Source organism: Fundulus heteroclitus, chromosome 21 (genome assembly GCF_011125445.2).
Source record: "Fundulus heteroclitus isolate FHET01 chromosome 21, MU-UCD_Fhet_4.1, whole genome shotgun sequence".
NCBI lineage: Eukaryota > Metazoa > Chordata > Actinopteri > Cyprinodontiformes > Fundulidae > Fundulus > Fundulus heteroclitus.
Genome location: NC_046381.1, coordinates 12,120,890 through 12,139,994, shown reverse-complemented (window position 1 = coordinate 12,139,994; position 19,105 = coordinate 12,120,890). Strand labels below are relative to the sequence as shown.

The following is a 19,105-nucleotide window of genomic DNA, read 5'->3' as shown; positions in this document are numbered from 1 at the left end:
CACAAATTAACAAAGGGTGGAGCAGTGGCAGACCTACACGGGGGAGGATGTCCCACCAGGGTTGCACCACTTTAATGACTCGTCAGGTCAGGAAACAACCCAGAACCAAATCTGATGCAATGCAGACCTCACTTGCTTCAGTTTAGGTCCGTGTTCACGATTCAATAGTAAGACAGAGACTGGGCAAAAAAAGCTGCCGGGCCAAAACCACCGCTGACTGATAAACAGCTTAATGAGCTCCAAGACTTTTTCAAAAAAATATATTTAGTGCACTGATGAGAGAAAGTGGAAGGTTTCCAACCCCGTAAATCAGCTAACCATATTCCAGTCGTGATGGCGGTTAAACACAGTGGTGGTAGTGTGACGGTCTGCGGTTGCTTTGCTGTTTTTTACGACCTGGGAAACTTGCTATAGTTTTGTTCAAACATGTCTCATGCAATGGTGAAGAGCAGGACCCAAATGCGGGGAGGAGGCCGGAGGAAGACATGAAAATAAGTGATTTTAGAGAACAGAAGGAAATTGAAAAGCTCACTATAAAAACTAAGCTCCATTAATACTGTATCACAAAACACTCATCAGTAACCAGGCTGGTGGGAACTACAGGACAATCTGACTAATACAGATATTTAAGCTGCAGAGTTAAAAACTGAACAAGGAGCTGGTATTCTATTTGGACTCTGGGTTCAGCTGAGAGTGGAAGGCAAGGAACTGAGGTTTAACTGTGGGAATCTGAGAAATGGCCCACAGATCCCACAGGGAACAAGAGAGCAGATTAGAAACCCTAATAAAGATGAACACAAAACCAAAGATCATGACACCTAGCTGAGTCTGGTCGTCACGTTTTTTGTTAGCCAGCAGGATCTATGATCTCTGATTAGCTAAAAACGGACAAAGTGAAGGTTTTGGAGGGATTTAGTAAACCTCCAGACCTAAGTCTGATCGAGATGCTGCGATGTGATTTTTAAACAAACCGTTTGTACATGAAAACGTCCCAATGTTCCCTTTGTTCCCTTGAAAAATAAAATCATTTGAAAACTGCATTTTATATTTACCCAGCTTATCCTTGACTGATATTAAACTGGTTTGAGGAACTTGCTTAAAACATCTGTGACCAAAACGCAAACATTTGAGGAAATCTGCCTTTTTTTGGAACGAGAAAAATGTCCAAACAACCAATATGTCTTTCTTTTAATGAAGGGAAAAGTTCAGGGGGAGGTCCTCGCATAGGCATCTAAATATACAACTGACTGACAGCTCACACGTGCAACAGGGCAATGAGGAGTGATACGCTTCGCTTCACGTGCTCAGAGGAAACTCTACAACATCTCTGACATTAAAATGAATTAAATGGGGAGGAACTGTGCAGTAATTCTTTTAAAGCTATCTTTTTTTCTTAAAACAGCTGTACCTGCAGAAACTGAAAACGAGCCAGGGCTGTGTTTATCGACGTAGCAGTCATAGAGGGCTGCAGTATTCCTCTTGGGATGAACGAGCACGAGATCGGGAGGATGTTCAGGGTGAGCTGGGGGGGTTCTCCTTGGCGTTCTGTTTCTGATAATTACTGCAGTTTAGTGAGGGGATGCCTAATGACCCTTAACGCTACAATTATCAATCTTATGCCCCTTGCAGCTCTGCAATATGGGACGTATCTAATGCATTTTGAAATCCCCTCCTTGACAAACACTTTGCGAAGATGATGGATGAAATGCCGCCATCTGTGTTACAAAACCTACAGAGATGGAAAATCCATTGCACACATCTTGTAAAGATTTTGCTGGAATTGACTGAAGTCTTGCTTTTTATGTCTCCTCTATGAAAGAAAAAAAATATCAACCTATATTCCAGACAAGGACACAGCGTGCAGGCTGATCCTGATAAATTCAGAGCCAGCGCAAGTCAAAGAGGTGTTAAAAGTTGGAAATTTTTCAAATTTTATGTGTCCCGCCTCAAGCCTGCGTTTGCACGTCTACATTACGAGCACAAAATGCGGCGGTCGCTTGGCTGAAAGAGGGCAAAGCGATTGTCGCCTCATCTCACAAGTTCCATAGGAAATGAACGGATAGAGAGCGATAGATGGCATTTGTGGAAGACTGGCAGGAAGACAATCATTTTTGACAGGAAGCCATAGACCAGGGGTCACCAACCTTTTTTGATACTGACAGCCACTTCATCGGTACTGTGTCACACGAAGGGCTACCAGTACTGACCTTTGGACTAGAAAAGTCAGAGCTCACCTTAATGTTACATAAAAAAATACTTTTTTAATACTTTTGTGATTCTTTTTAAATCTATATAAATGCAAGTGTAATTAAAAAAGGAAAAGCAAAAAGATAAAAAACAAAAACAATTTTTGATGCAGCTCAATGGCGGGTTGTGCTATATTTTGAACAGGCCCAGGGGCACCACATGTGGTCCTTGGGGGCTACCTAGTGCCCATGGGCACCATGTCGGTGACCCCTGACATAGAAGGTCCTGTTTGGCAGTTACCCCAAGCCATTTAGTGGACAAAGCAAAAAGAAGTAAGAAGATTGTGTGGTTAGGTGTACCAAAATTAGAATTTTTGGTAGTGTTGCACCAATACCAGTATCGGCCGGGGCGCCAATACCACACTAAAATGGTGGTATCGGTATCGGCGAGTACCAACACCATTTTGATGTTTGTATTTCACTTGAACGCAGCCTTTTCTCTCCCGACACTCACTAGTTCTACTGGATTATTCCAAAAAAAGGTAAAAAACAAAGCAACTGGACTTGTTTTCCGTAGTTGAAGACGTTTCGCTTCCTCTCCCGGAAGCTTTCTCAATTCAAAAAGTCTGGAGTAATGATGAGTAACAAGCTTTATACCATACCAAACAAAGGCCTGTAATGGCTTAGATAACATGCAAATTCAACCGAAACAGGACCACCCCTTAGTAATGGGCGGTCGTAAAAACCATTAAGCCAGCGGAATGGACCGAAACTGGTCCACTCCTCTGTAACGAGGAGTCGTTAGAGTGTTATTGGCTTGGCTTAAAGGAACAATGTTTTAATCACCTGAATGAGGGTGAGAGTTAAGTTGACGATTGGCTGGAATTAATCCTATAGCTGTGTTGTAAATTTTTGAGAGTTGGAACCTAAGGCCTCCTCCTCTGTTTAAGGTTGGTCTTTCTCTCTTGACGTAGATGGCTTCCTTCACACCCCTTTCAAACCATCTGTCTTCTTTGTCCAAAATGTGAACATTTTGGTCCTCAAAAGAGTGTCCTTTGTCCTTTAGGTGTAAGTGGACAGCAGAGTCTTGACCTGAGGAGGTAGCTCTCCTGTGTTGAGCCATGCGTCTGTGGAGAGGTTGTTTGGTTTCTCCAATATAAAGATCAGAACATTCTTCACTGCACTGAACTGCATACACCACTCCGCTCATCTTAGGTTTGGGGGTTTTGTCCTTGGGATGCACCAGCCTCTGTCTGAGGGTCCTGTTTGGTTTGAAATGTACTGGGATTTTATGTTTGGAGAAAATCCTCTTGAGTTTTTCAGAGACTCCAGCAACATATGGGATGACGATGTTTTTGCGTTTATTCTTCTCACCATTATGTTCTGCAGCGGGTCTTTTGGATTTTCTTGCTGATTTGACAAAAGCCCAGTTAGGGTACCCACAGGTTTGGAGGGCATCTCTGATGTGTTTCTGTTCCTTGTGCTTCCCTTCTGTTTTAGTCGGGACATGCTCGGCCCGGTGTTGTAAGGTTCTGATGATGGAAAGTTTGTGCTCCAGTGGGTGGTGTGAGTCAAAAAGAAGATATTGGTCTGTGTGGGTGGGTTTCCTATATACTTCAATGTTGAGGTTTCCATCTCCTTCCAAATTCACCAAACAGTCGAGAAAAGGTAGCTTGTTGTCATTGGCATCCTCTCGAGTAAACTTGATGTTGTTGTCCACCGAGTTGATGTGTCTTGTGAACGCTTCCACTTCTTTTAGCTGGATTTTGACAAAGGTGTCGTCCACATATCTAAACCAGTGGCTTGGTGGTGTTCCTCTGAAGGTTCCCAAAGCTCTCTTTTCCATTTCTTCCATGTAAAGATTGGCTACAATAGGTGACACTGGAGATCCCATGGCACAGCCATGCTTCTGTCTGTAAAATTGATCGCTGAACTTGAAATAAGTAGTAGAAAGACAAAGGTCCAGTAGGGTACAGATCTGGTCCGGAGTGAAATTAGTTCTGTCATTAAGGTCACTATCTTGTTGAAGACGTTTCCTGACTGTTTCTACTGCCTCTGATGTAGGTATGCAAGTGAAAAGTGAAGTGACATCGAAAGACACCAGAGTTTCCCCTGGTGCCATCTTTAAATGTTTGACTTTATTAGCAAAGTCCTTGGAGTTTTCTATGTGGTGTGGTGTGTTCCCCACCAGGGGGGCTAAAATACTAGCAAGCTGTTTAGCAATGTTATATGTTACTGAATTAATGCTGCTGACAATGGGTCTGAGTGGTGTTCCTTCTTTGTGAATTTTTGGGAGTCCATATAAGCATGGAATGTCTTCCCCTGGATATAATCTATAATAAGATGAGCGATTGATTACCTTGTCTTTTTCTAGTTGTTGTAGGTAGTCAGTGATTTTCTTTTTGTAGGAGTTGGTAGGATCCCTTTTCAAAGACTCATATGTGTTGGTGTCACTCAGTAGAGTGTGAATTTTGTCCTGGTAGTCTGAAGTGTTGAGGACCACGGTGCATCTTCCTTTTTCTGCTGGTAATATGGTGATGCTTTGGTCCTGGCTAAGCGATGTTATGGCTTTCCTTTCCTGTGGTGTGAGATTGGAAGGAGGTGGTTTGGCGCTAGATAGGGTAGCTGTTATTTTCATCCTGAGTTTTTCTGCCTCTGTTTCAGGCAGATTGTTGTTCTTGATGGCCGATTCCGTGGCCGTTATCAGTTCCACAATGGGTATTTCTTGTGGAGAAATGGCAAAATTCAGGCCTTTACTCAGTACCTCCATCTCCGGCTTCGTCAGCGACCTGCTAGAGAGGTTTTTAACCCACTTGTCCTGGACATTGATGTTAGTGGCCTCCTCCTGGGGTATGTTGTTGTCTAGTGTAGGTGCTGCTTTCTGTTGCAGTCTATTGAATTTGGCTTTTTGTCTTTCTTTTGTTTTAAGGTGCTGTGAAAGTTGGACCTTGTCAACAAAGCTGGAAACCTCCCCAAACAAGGTTTCAGGGAGAAAACTCAACAGCTTCTGCCTAGTCTGATCTATTTTGTAAGAGAGGGCTTCAATAGTGAAATGGGTCTGTCTTATCCTCTCACTAAGCAGTTTGTTTTGCGCGTTCCTAAGAATCTCTTCTGCCCTGTGGCCCTTAATGCTAGAATTCAGTCTTAAGCTGTTGGGGGTGAGGCTTTGCTGTCTACACCTCAAATTAAAACGAAGATGGTTCTTATAATCTGAAAATCACTGACTACCTACAACAACTAGAAAAAGACAAGGTAATCAATCGCTCATCTTATTATAGATTATATCCAGGGGAAGACATTCCATGCTTATATGGACTCCCAAAAATTCACAAAGAAGGAACACCACTCAGACCCATTGTCAGCAGCATTAATTCAGTAACATATAACATTGCTAAACAGCTTGCTAGTATTTTAGCCCCCCTGGTGGGGAACACACCACACCACATAGAAAACTCCAAGGACTTTGCTAATAAAGTCAAACATTTAAAGATGGCACCAGGGGAAACTCTGGTGTCTTTCGATGTCACTTCACTTTTCACTTGCATACCTACATCAGAGGCAGTAGAAACAGTCAGGAAACGTCTTCAACAAGATAGTGACCTTAATGACAGAACTAATTTCACTCCGGACCAGATCTGTACCCTACTGGACCTTTGTCTTTCTACTACTTATTTCAAGTTCAGCGATCAATTTTACAGACAGAAGCATGGCTGTGCCATGGGATCTCCAGTGTCACCTATTGTAGCCAATCTTTACATGGAAGAAATGGAAAAGAGAGCTTTGGGAACCTTCAGAGGAACACCACCAAGCCACTGGTTTAGATATGTGGACGACACCTTTGTCAAAATCCAGCTAAAAGAAGTGGAAGCGTTCACAAGACACATCAACTCGGTGGACAACAACATCAAGTTTACTCGAGAGGATGCCAATGACAACAAGCTACCTTTTCTCGACTGTTTGGTGAATTTGGAAGGAGATGGAAACCTCAACATTGAAGTATATAGGAAACCCACCCACACAGACCAATATCTTCTTTTTGACTCACACCACCCACTGGAGCACAAACTTTCCATCATCAGAACCTTACAACACCGGGCCGAGCATGTCCCGACTAAAACAGAAGGGAAGCACAAGGAACAGAAACACATCAGAGATGCCCTCCAAACCTGTGGGTACCCTAACTGGGCTTTTGTCAAATCAGCAAGAAAATCCAAAAGACCCGCTGCAGAACATAATGGTGAGAAGAATAAACGCAAAAACATCGTCATCCCATATGTTGCTGGAGTCTCTGAAAAACTCAAGAGGATTTTCTCCAAACATAAAATCCCAGTACATTTCAAACCAAACAGGACCCTCAGACAGAGGCTGGTGCATCCCAAGGACAAAACCCCCAAACCTAAGATGAGCGGAGTGGTGTATGCAGTTCAGTGCAGTGAAGAATGTTCTGATCTTTATATTGGAGAAACCAAACAACCTCTCCACAGACGCATGGCTCAACACAGGAGAGCTACCTCCTCAGGTCAAGACTCTGCTGTCCACTTACACCTAAAGGACAAAGGACACTCTTTTGAGGACCAAAATGTTCACATTTTGGACAAAGAAGACAGATGGTTTGAAAGGGGTGTGAAGGAAGCCATCTACGTCAAGAGAGAAAGACCAACCTTAAACGGAGGAGGAGGCCTTAGGTTCCAACTCTCAAAAACTTACAACACAGCTATAGGATTAATTCCAGCCAATTGTCAACTTAACTCTCACCCTCATTCAGGTGATTAAAACATTGTTCCTTTAAGCCAAGCCAATAACACTCTAACGACTCCTCGTTACAGAGGAGTGGACCAGTTTCGGTCCATTCCGCTGGCTTAATGGTTTTTACGACCGCCCATTACTAAGGGGTGGTCCTGTTTCGGTTGAATTTGCATGTTATCTAAGCCATTACAGGCCTTTGTTTGGTATGGTATAAAGCTTGTTACTCATCATTACTCCAGACTTTTTGAATTGAGAAAGCTTCCGGGAGAGGAAGCGAAACGTCTTCAACTACGGAAAACAAGTCCAGTTGCTTTGTTTTTTACCTTTTTTTGGAATGACCATGACCTGGATGACTGAGAATCTTCACCAGCATTCTACTGGATTCACTTTGTATTAGTCTTTTTTCCTGCTTTAATAAGGCATCAGCTTGACAAAGCCATGATAGCAATTATTTTACATCCAAGTAGTATGCTGTTCTTCATATATACAAACATATAAATTTCAAAGTAATGGTATCGGTATGGTATCGGTATCGGCTGATACTGCACAGCCCAGCCAGGTATCGGGTATCGGTATCGGGGCCAAAAATGGCATCGGCGCAACACTACTTTTTGGTCTACACCTGCAAAAGACTGCATATAACCCTAAATATACCTTCCTACAATAAAGCATGGTGGTGGCAGCATCATGGAGTTGAAATACCTTTCTTCAGCAGGGAAAGGGAAGCTGGTCAAAGAAGGTGAGAAGATGGATGAAGCCATTTTACTTAGCCCACTTTTCAGATTTATATTTGCTATCTATCTATCTATCTATCTATCTATCTATCTATCTATCTATCTATCTATCTATCTATCTATCTATCTATCTATCTATCTATCTATCTATCTATCTATCTATCTATCTATCTATCTATCTATCTATCTATCTAAATTCACTTAATTTTGAGATTATGCATTGCTTTGTGGTGATCTGTCTCTTAAAATTCCCATAAAATACATCAAAGTTGGTGGTATTATTGCTTTTGCAATGCACTGTGAATTGAAACTAAACAGATGGAGATCAGACCTAGATGTAATGAATGTAGATGAACTCTCGCAGCATTTATTTGTTGATTCTCCCCTTGCAGCTAATCTTCAGTCCATTCTTGAAGTAGACGTCTGACCCTTTTGGAGATTGGATAACATTTTCTATGTTTTCATAAAATAACGTCTTGAGAGCATTGTATCAAACTTTTGTCTCTCCGTTGTCTTCTTCTGTCCTGCGACCTTCTGGTCGTAGTCTGGAGGATTGTCCTACCCTTTACACTTCCCCCGGAGAACCGTTTCCTATTGTATCCAGATCTCTGTGCGCATCAGTCATTTTGGTATCGCAAAATTAAACACAAGGACTCTTTGTAACCTGCTGGGTCTGACTGATCCCTTATTTTTTTTTTTCTCCTCACAGTAGTTTGATTCAGCTTCCAGAACTTTAATCTGTTTCATTGGCATGCGTTTTTGTATTGCAGGCATCGTGGCGGTTCTGTTCTGCGGCCTGAGCCAGGCGAAGTACACGACTCTCAATCTGTCCCACGAGGGGAAGACACGAACCAAACAGGTAGACACGGAGTCAGTGACTTCGACCAGTCTTACATCTACTTTCAAGGAACGCCTCTTGGCTTTAGTCGTCCGCCCGGTCGTTTCATGCCATCGTCTGTTCGCGCGGAGCCAGGTGTTAATTGCTATTAGTGTTCTGGCCATCCTGCGGACGCCTGTGTGGGAGAACACCCTCCACCTTATCTGCTCAAAAAAGCCCCGGCACAGGCGGGGGCCGGCGCTTCTGATATACCGAGCTGACAAGCTTCACAGGGAAACAGATAAATCAAGAGTACACATAGACTCGTCTGTGCATTTATTATACATTATCGGTGCCACGGCGCATCTGTTGAGCACAGAAAAGCTTTCTAAAGGTAACACAGTTGAAGACCTCGCCTAACAAAGTGGATTGGCTACGCGTTTGTACAGAACATCGTGTTTACTTGGCAGGATGCCCGTATCTGTTATTTCATGTTTTATACATGCAGCTCCAGCTGAAATGAAACAGGAACAAAACGAGCATTTGAGTAGCTAGTCAGACATGTATTTCTCTCTCTGCACCATTGCTGGTTTATTGAGACTGAAAGCTTTTTTTTTTCGAATAGAAGATTTGAACTAAAAGTGGCCTCTTCTAAAAAAAAAAAAGAAAAAAGAATTGCATTTGTGAGTATTTAATAAAATCCAAATATATTCTCTATAGTATTTTTCAATGTTATTAAGTAATGGCTTTATCAGGGAATTGCTTTAAAAAATATCTATTTGGTTTTAACAGAAGAAGATTCAATTCAATTCAATGTTATTTATATAGCGCCAATTCATGAAACATGTCATCTCAAGGCACTTTACAAAGTCAAGTTCAATCATATTATACAGATTGGGTCAGATTATACAGATTGGTCAAAAATTTCCTATATAAGGAAACCAGTTGATTGCATCAAAGTCTTGACAAGCAGCATTCACTCCTGAAGAAGGGTAGAGCCACAGGAAGAGTCGTCTGCATTGTCCATGGCTTTGCTGCAATCCCTCATACTGAGTAAGCATGAAGCGACAGTGGAAAGAAAAACTTCCAGCAGAACCGGGCTCAGTATGAACGGTCATCTGCCTCGACCGACTGGGGGTTACAGAAGACAGAGCAGAGACACAATAAGACAGACAAACAAGCACAGAAGCACACATTGATCTAGTAATCTGTTCTACATTAGATGGTAGTAGCGGGTGAGCCGTCTTCTCTGGATGTTGTCACAGCTAACAGAATGCCAGACCAGGTGTGCCTACTATGAAGTTAAAAGAGAGAGAACAGATAGGTTAAAGCAGAAATTACAACACGTAATGCATAATTGAGGAACAGTAGAACTCTAAAGAGTGAGAAAATTAGATCCTGATGTCCTCCAGTAGCCTAAGCCTATAGCAGTAAAACTATAAAGGTAGCTCAGAGTAACATGAGCCACTCCAGTTATAAGCTTTGTCAAAAAGGAAAGTTTTAAGATTAGTCTTAAAAGTAGACGGGGTGTCTGCCTCACGGACCAAAACTGGGAGTTGGTTCCACAGGAGAGGAGCCTGATAGCTAAAGGATCTGCCTCCCATTCTACTTTTAGAGACTCTAGGAACCACCAACAGACCTGCAGTCTGAGAGCGAAGTGCTCTGTTAGGAACATACGGGGTAATCAGAGCTCTGATATATGATGGAGCTTGATTATTAAGGGCTTTATACGTTAGAAGAAGAATTTTATTTATTTTTTTTATTTATTTATTTATTTATTTTTTTCCCCAGTGTCCTGTCTAGCAATGTGGCAATAAAAATTGATATCTTAATGCCAAATAGAGCTCGACAGATTTTACTTTCACAAGTGGAGCAAACAGCTTTCGCCATAATGCTCCGCTTGATTTGTGCGTGTAAATAGCTTTATTGTGATTCCTGCAGGGAGAATTTCAAATTATATGGACACTACAATGGGAAAGTAGGAGAGTAAAAGAAAAACAAGAACAGAAAAAGAAAAAGAGAAAGAAGAGGTGAAAGAAAGAAGAGATAAAAGGAAGAGAATGATAAAACTTCCTCTGTCTGCTCCATCACCTGGAAAGAGACACAAAAAGAACAGCACAACCAACAGACATAAAGCAACAGATACAATCGTGTAACACCTTGATACCATTGCTAAATCATATGTATTATTATTTAAGCTGACATGTGTAATGTGATACCTAAAAAAAAAAGGTAAAAGAAAGTAAATAAATTATAGCCTTTCTGTATATAAGTGAACATTTAATACCTGGGACCCAGCACCTGTGGGAGATTGTGAGAGTGCACTAGTTTAGGTGAAAATTATCCAGAAGGAAATGGCTTGATAGTGATTGTGGAGAACCGAAGACCCACCTTCCCCGAGCACAGAGGCAGGGGTCAGGGGACCCATAACCCCGGACTCCCAAAGGGGCCCCCAAAGCAGTGCGCCCGAGAGGGGCCTTCACAGGAAATGTACAACCCCCCCCTGAGGAAAGAGGAGAGACGACCCCGAGGAAATCCCCCAGCCACCGCAATGCCGACGCCCCCAAGAGCCGCGGGGACGAGCCCGTGGGCTCCGCTGGCAGCCGGCTCCGCTGAAGTGGTCCTGGCCATGGGCCAGGACCACTTCATCTTATAGATGAATTTTAAATTCATCTATAAGATGAAAGACAAGATGAGCTGTAAGACGTTCCAATCAGGAAGTGTCACAAAGAATAACCAGTAGTCTTCTTTAAATGTCCAATCTACTCCCTCTTTATCCTTTGCTTCTTCCGACAACCTAAATAATTGCAATAAAATGCTTTTAGTATAGAATTATTTTTTTTTAAATCGACTGAAACAACTCGGCCGTCAAAGGCAACAAGCGCCGTGCCCTCAGGCTGTAGATCTCTGCAGCTGCTCCCTCAAAGGGAAGAACGTGGTCCTCCACTCCTTGTCAGGCCCACGGTCCGTCCACGCAGCACGCACACAGACCTGCGCACACGCTGATCCGTGGGGGGAGCCGAATCGGGTCTCAATCTTTGAATCAAACCCGACTGACACCAAAGTATTTGCTTGGGCCAAAACCCTTTGGTGGCTTATTGTTTGATCTTAATGAACGCCCAGACAGAGTGAGTTCAAAGGAGCTATTTTGGGATGGATTTACAAAGCGTCCGTGTGTGATACGAAGATTTCAGCTGACGGGAATAAACATCCAGGAGCTGCCGAGGACTGTTTTGAATGTCGCTCACAGAGACGTTAATGAATGCAGCCAGGCAATCCTAAAACATTAGGCAGACAAAACGAGAATAATAATGATATCAAAAGCCGATGGTTTCATCAGAAGTTTACAAGCAATCATTGTCATGCTGTGGACTTAGTTTGGGGATTTTAATGATGCATCTGAACCCTTTTTAGCACTGTGGAAGGATTTTATAACATGGTGTCTGGGTATTTTTTAAGCAAAAAAAAAAAAAAAAAGAAGAATTAGATTGGATTAGATTCAACTTTATTGCCATTACACAGGTACAGGTACAAGGCAACAAAATGCAGTTTAGGTCTAACCAGAAATGCAATAGCAGCAAGTGCAGGATAAACAATGGTTCCATAAGTACAGGACATGGGTTTTTACTAAAAAAATATAGAGATGAATACTATTATAAACAGAATTTTACTGATAGATTTGTCCTATGAATATAATATATAGATAACTAGTATTGTGAACTAAATTTAGAGCTGGATATGTACTGAATATAATATACAGGTGGATATTACTATAGAGTTTTACAGATATGTACAACAGCATAATTTACAGATGGTTGTTATTATAACAGAGTTTACAGGTGAATATGTACTATGAATATATGTACAGATGGCTATTACTATAGGCAAAATTGTGAGCATAATGTACAGGTGGCTATTACTATAAAATGAATAAACAAAGTTTGGACAGAAGCTATCTGGATTAAAGTGCAGTGGAAGGTAATTGCATATTACAATTAAAGTATGGTATTGCAACAATTGGTACTGTGAATAAACAGTTGGCAGTGCACATGCTTGGATTTTCCATAGATGTTCTCGAATCCACACTGTGTCAAGGTCCTACAGGCTCAATAGGTACACCCATGAGAAAAATTACAGTAATATGTTGAACTAAACAATACAAACTTTTTTCTAAATTTACAAAAGAAAAAAAAAAGCTATTTTTGGTGAGGAATAAACATCCCCACGCTTATTAGTAAAATACCAGCCAGGGTTTTCACATCCGGAGTAGACAAGGAAAAACCTTGAGCATTTTGAAGGAGTTTTGTCCTGTTTGATCCTCAATCTGCCACTGTCTGTTGAAAAGAGAGCGAACATTATGGCGAGATTAAAAGAACTGTCTGAAGCCTTCAGAAAGAAGATCGTTGCGGTTTATGAGAGCAGATTGGAGGTTGTAGATTGGAGGAAATCTGGCCTGCAAGCACAGGCGGCTGATGCAGATGGGCACTTTTTATTTCTCTTTTATTGAAGGGTACATATGCAAAATCACCTTTTTAACACTTAAGTAGATTTTGTTGTGTCTTAGGAATCTCTAGGAGTGCAGAACATTTTTCTTTAGTTACTCCAGGTGCTACTATTCAGTTTATTCCACTCTTTATTACATTTACTTGGATTATTGAGATGCATCATGACATAATGTTGTTGTGTTTCTGTCCCTATAAAAAAACTCAATAAATAAGTCTGCTAAGAAAGCAGCAGTCCCATGAGTGCATTATGGTGCTCATAGCAAGAGCTAATTTGTCCCTAGAGCAGCTTTTAGATTATGCATGTGTTAATTTATATAAAGCACTCATTTGAGATAAGAGAAATAGTCATCAAGTGAAAATATGGCAATTAAATCTCTGTATAAATTGTTGTCTTCCTGCTCATTTGAATTTTTATATTATGATAATGCATACATTCTCCATCCCTAGTTAGTTAGAGCCAACTAGCAATGTTTGCATTTCCAGCAAATAAAAAAATAATAAAAAATCCAGCTGCAGGCGAGTAACCATGGACAGAGTTATGTTGAAGAAGAGTTTATTGTTGTGTTGTTATTCCTGGCCTCTAGTGCCAGATGTGTGGCAGAAACAAGTTGACTGCTACAAAGAGTGTGTGAGTTTTCTGCAATCTGCTCAGGGACTGTTAATCAATTATTCGTGGAGCTGCAAGTATTTCAATAAATTAGAATATGCACTCTGATTTGGCTAGTTTGTCAGATTAAATAGTATGTTTTGAAAATTTTTGCAACATTTAAGCAAGAATTAAACACACTTCTCAATCAGCTCAAATGTTTGAATTAAAAATGTACTTTTTTACTTGGTTTGATGTGATACTGTAATCTGAAATGTCGTATTTCCATTGTATGGAAGAAACATCAGCCTGTGAGTAAATCAATCCATATATTATGTTACCTTAGTTAATTGGGTTACAAATTGATATATATATATATATATATATATATATATATATATATATATATATATATATATATATATATATATATATATATATATCTATATATATATATGTATGTATATATATATATATATATATATATATATATATATATATATTATATGTGTGTGTTCAAAGTACTTGCAGTCAGCTACACAGCTGCTCAGAACTGCAGACTCTCATCTATTCTGACTCTCTCAAGATTCTTTTAATCCTTTTTTTTTGTAATTTGCAGCTCTTTGAAGTTCTCAAATTCCTCGGGGAGATTTTCATCTTCGGCTACATGGGATATATATGGTTTACATTTCGTCACCATGACTTCAGAGCTCTCTTCATCTTTGGGGCATTTGTATCCTTTTTGCAACACGATGGAGTTTCTTCACCCCATGCTGAGCAGCCTCTGGATTTCAGTCAGAGCTCACTCTGTTTGATTTCGCTCAGTCTGCTGTACTTTGAGACCGATCCAGTTACTGGAACCTCTTTCTTGTTTCCAGTTTGGCATCCTTATCATCACTACAGCAAAAAACAAAGCAAAAAAACATTCTTACTCTGCTCTGGATTGATTTTTTTCGACTGCATAGATGGCATTCAGCTTTAACTCTCCAAATTCACATCCTGCCGTACATCTTAGTTAAAAGAAAAACACTGATATACACAAATGTTTAATTATTGCCGCTGGTTTTCAAGCTTGAAAAGCTCAGTGGAATAAAAAATGTTCTTTGAAATTAGTTTGCTCTGGATTATGATTCATATCTCTACTGTACTTGGGGGGGAAAATACAGTATTATTTCATGAAGCTTACAGAAAAGAGGTTATTTGTGTATTTTTTTTTTATCATTTCCAGCCTTGTTTAAAGTTAGAATCAATTTGAAAAATAATTTAGGAACATATATTATATTTTATTCATTATATAGTACATATGCTGATTTAATTGTGCTGGTTTTATATTTATTTTCTGTGCTCAAGTAGATGTTTTTGAAAAAAAAAATTTTTAAATCTCACTTTTTATTAGGGGCAGTCTTTCTTATCTTATGTTCATTCGTATAACAAGTTAGACAAAAAAACATGTTGGACTTGCCCTCTTGCTTCCATTCACTAGTTAATCTTTCTGTTTTCACTAACTGTTCATCTAGTGACAGTGCTAATTTTATATACAGGATAGGTTGTAATCACCTTTTGTAGCAATAGCAACTAAATTCTGTTTAATTACTTTCTGTTTTTTAATTTTTTTATATTTTTGGTTGGGGCCTGAGGGATTCACTTCAGAACTACCCTCTCTGTCTTTGCACAACTTGAAACAAGGCTTACATCAGAAACCATTTGTTGATCTTAGGAGGAAATTCAAACTTATCTCCACATGAAACTGTATAATGAGCTCTGCAGGGTCCAGTATCGAACAAAGCAGGCAGATATTTGACTTCTCAGTCAATTAATTCCCAACTTCCTCGCTCTGGTGCTCAACAGTGGAATGGAGACAAGAATAGACAATAACTAAAAGACATTAAATAATCGTGTGGGTTATTGTGCAAGACAGTTTTAGGTTTTTTTTGGAGGGAATCAGTCTGTCAAGGAAGCCGCCGCTATGGGTGTACTGAGTGCAAAGGAAGGAGATGGGATTAGATTTTAACAATATTTGGAGAGTAGACGAGCTGTCCCCATTTTTCTGTTTTAACGAACAGAGTAGCAAATACGCCGTGTCACAAATTACAAATCGTGTTTAATTAATGAAAAATCAAGTCCAGGGATAAACTGTCTGCATGTTTTTTTTTTATGCCTGTCTTAATCTAACCAATCTCTACACCATTGGTGAATGTGACCGAATGCTTCTGTAGATAGTTCAACGATGAATGGAAAACAAATGTCCTTTACTGGCCCACAGTGGGAACATTCTGGCATACCTGCAGCAAAGTAAAAAAGTACAAAAGTTAAAGATAAAAATATATAAAATGGGGGTAAGAAACTGTACAGTAAGGGTTAAATTTACACCAAAAAATACTGTACAGTTATTCAGAATGGCATGCTCAGCTTTAAGAACTGTGCAACTGTGTAGGGTGATATTAAAAATATACAAAACGTACATGTGCACTGGTGCATAAAAAAACAACAAGAGACCATTTACGAGAAATGAAAAAAATCTGTGCAACAGCAGGACTGTAAACATTTATGGAGTTTCTTGAAAGTAGTGATGGTTACAAATAGCATGACTGACTTGAAGAAGTATTTTATTTAGGTTTCTAAAACGTTTTGTGTTTTGATCATGTTGTAAAACAGGGGGGAGCGGGCGTAGCGGTGGCGCAGTGGTAGAGCAAGCAACCCGTGTTTGGAGGCCTCAGTCCTCAACACGACTTTACCAGGTTTGATTCCCTGCCCGTGCACCTTTGCTGCATGTCTTCCCCTTCTCTCTCAACCCCATTTCCTGTCAGCCTACTGTCAAATAAAGGTCACCAATGCCACAAAGTAAAATCAAAACTAAAAAAACAAACAAAAAAAACAGGAAGGAAATTTGAGAAAATATTGGACCATCACCTACCGCATTTTCCGTCGACCGAACATCGTTAGCCCAATCAGTAGCTGAGAAAACAGCAAATAAAAGGAATAAGTAAGTAAGTAAACTTTATTTTTATAGCACCTTTCACAGGATAAAAACCAAGTGCTTAGCAATAAAACAACCATAAAACAACACAAAATAGAAAGATAAAACAGCATAAATGCAACATCATAGCATAAAACTTCCTAAAAACTAGTTAAAAGCCAGTCGAACAAGTGGGTCTTCAACTGCTTCTTTAAAGAGTGAACAGAGTCAAGCGTAAAGATAAAGGTAGCACCTTTCACAGTCTGGGGGCCACAGCTTTAAGAGACCCTCTGGTCCTGAAATTAGTTCCTGGAATCATTAACAGCCTTTGACTGCAGGATATCAAACTACCAGAAGGGGAATATGGTTGTAACAGATTGGTAATATAAGTTGGAGCTTGGTCACTCAGGGCTCTAAAAGTAAAGACTAAAACTTTAAAATGAACTCTAAAATGTATTGGTAGACAATGTAAAGAGATTAACACTGGGGTAATGTGCTGTCTTTTTCTTGTGTTGGTTAAAAGTTGCACCAGCATTCTGCACCAACTGCAGACAGCCAAGATCTTTCTTAGTCAAATATGTAAAAAAGCTGTTACAATAGTCAAGACGAGATGAAATAAAAGCATGAGTATTCATCTCTAACTCAGCCTTTGACACCAAAGTTTAAAGCTTAGAAATATTTCTTAGCTGGAAGAAGCAGTTTTTGATTAATGTGTGAGAATTACACTCTATTATGTCAAGGTTTCTGAGGCTTGGTTTGGCAGAAGCCAATACACCCAGAAATGTCTTAATTTCTGTTATTTGGTTCTCAAGGGCAATGATGAGTGTTTCCGTCTATAGAACACCTAATCTCATGTGTACATGCACCTTTACATCATCTTAAAGCTCATGAAGCAATGTAGAAGCATGGATGGGGTAAACCTGGTAAGTTTTACAAAGTGTGGGTCTTTATGCACAGAGGTCTACGACACGCTGATTAGTCCATTTAAAGCTATTACAGCTAGATTTAGTTTTGAACACGTCCCCAGGTCTCTGGGAAGCTGGGAAACATGGGATGCTAGGTATCCTGGGAGGCTCTGGTTACCCAGTTAGCGTTCTCTTCACAGCTTCCTGTTGCTACACTAAAGGATCATTTCACCGTTTTTCAAGAGTTGTGACATACACATTATCGTCTCTGCTTAAAAGTCCTTCGGCTGAACTAAATAATTCAGCACAGAAACAAAGATTTATTTAAAATAAATGCGGAAGTATGAGGTTCATAAAACCAGGACGCCATTTGTAAAACCATAAGGAAACGCACCAGAGGCACCTTAGAGATAAGAATGACATTTGCAATACATAGAGTGGTCCCATCTGGACTGAATTATTAAAACATGTTTGGCTACAGATCCTTTAAAAACACAGTTTGAGATTTGTTCTTGTGACAAAAGTTGGAGATTTGTGGCGTTCCTAATTATTATGCATTCTGTGCTTTTTGTTAACAACTCTATTTGGTCAACTGGTTCCAGCGTTGTTGATGAAAATCCAAAGCATTTCTTTTAAAACCACCTTACATAGTACCAAAAGACTTAATGACTAAATTTGGCTGTCATAATAGAAGTTTTACGCTCGAAGCTGTGGTTTCCCTTTATTGGGGAATGAATGGGAGGCGTCGGGACTGTAGGGACCTTTCCTCGCAACTGGCATAGAAGTAGACTTTGTAAAAAAAAAAAAAAAGAAAAAAAAGTCTTAAGTGGCTGCTCTCCAAGGAGCTGTTCTTTCACAGTCCGCTGCTCAGACGGCCAGCAATTATTGTAGCTGTTCATCGTCCAGCGCAGGGTCAAAGGGCCACAGAAATATGGACTGAGCAGATTCCTTTCCCAGCACTCCCGTTTAGTCTGAGTGGCCCCCGATGGAAGAAAACGCAAGACTCCAGTTTAACTGTCCTCCGATGTAATATCCACAAAAATCTCAATCTGCCTCCACTGGAAGCTGACCGGGTTGTACAAACAGCAAGAAACGGAGGTCAGAGTCATCTTGCAGGGCCGTAAACGTGTCTATAAAAATGAAATAACCTGCGTCGTTCGCCCCCCGCGTTAATCGCTCCTTGGCTATTTAGTAGATTTTAATCGCTGTAGCCTCCAGCCTTAGCCGGTGACAATGGAGATTGACTTCATTGCAAATGGGGCTGAGATGAAAGTGCTTAATTACCTCCATTCAAACAGCTCAAAGGCCTTCGGAGAAGAGAGATGACTGCTTTTGGGAGCAGGATATTGCTTTTGAAATTCCATAGGGTTCACGAGATTTAATATTGACTGCAGGATGCGAGGGAACTCTGTTTTAGTAATAGCTCTGTCAGACTAACCTCCCTCGCCGCAGATATCGGCGCTGTTTTTTTTTTTTTTTTTTTTTATTCCTTGCATCATATTTGAATTTCCCTTGAGAAAGATTATTGTCTGCTCCCTCCGTGAATCTAAAACAAGGTTACCTGTCTGCGTAAATGGCCCTCGTGCATCAAAGATTAAAGAGGGTTTGGAAAGATGTTCGGCTCGTCCTCTTTTTCTCACGACGAAGCAACCGGAGCCCCTCAGCTTCAC

The 19,105-nt window shown here is 40.3% G+C and overlaps 1 protein-coding gene across 1 annotated transcript in view; it reads left to right on the top strand.

The window, feature by feature from the left end:
- Positions 1 to 19,105, top strand: part of LOC105918123 (sodium/hydrogen exchanger 9) — a 116,206-nt gene that overhangs the window by 46,165 nt on the left and 50,936 nt on the right. Inside the window, exons 9-10 of the mRNA XM_012853136.3 lie at positions 8,437 to 8,525; positions 14,194 to 14,307. Of these exons, the coding sequence (XP_012708590.2) occupies positions 8,437 to 8,525; positions 14,194 to 14,307 (203 nt within the window). The remainder of the gene's footprint in view (positions 1 to 8,436; positions 8,526 to 14,193; positions 14,308 to 19,105) is intronic.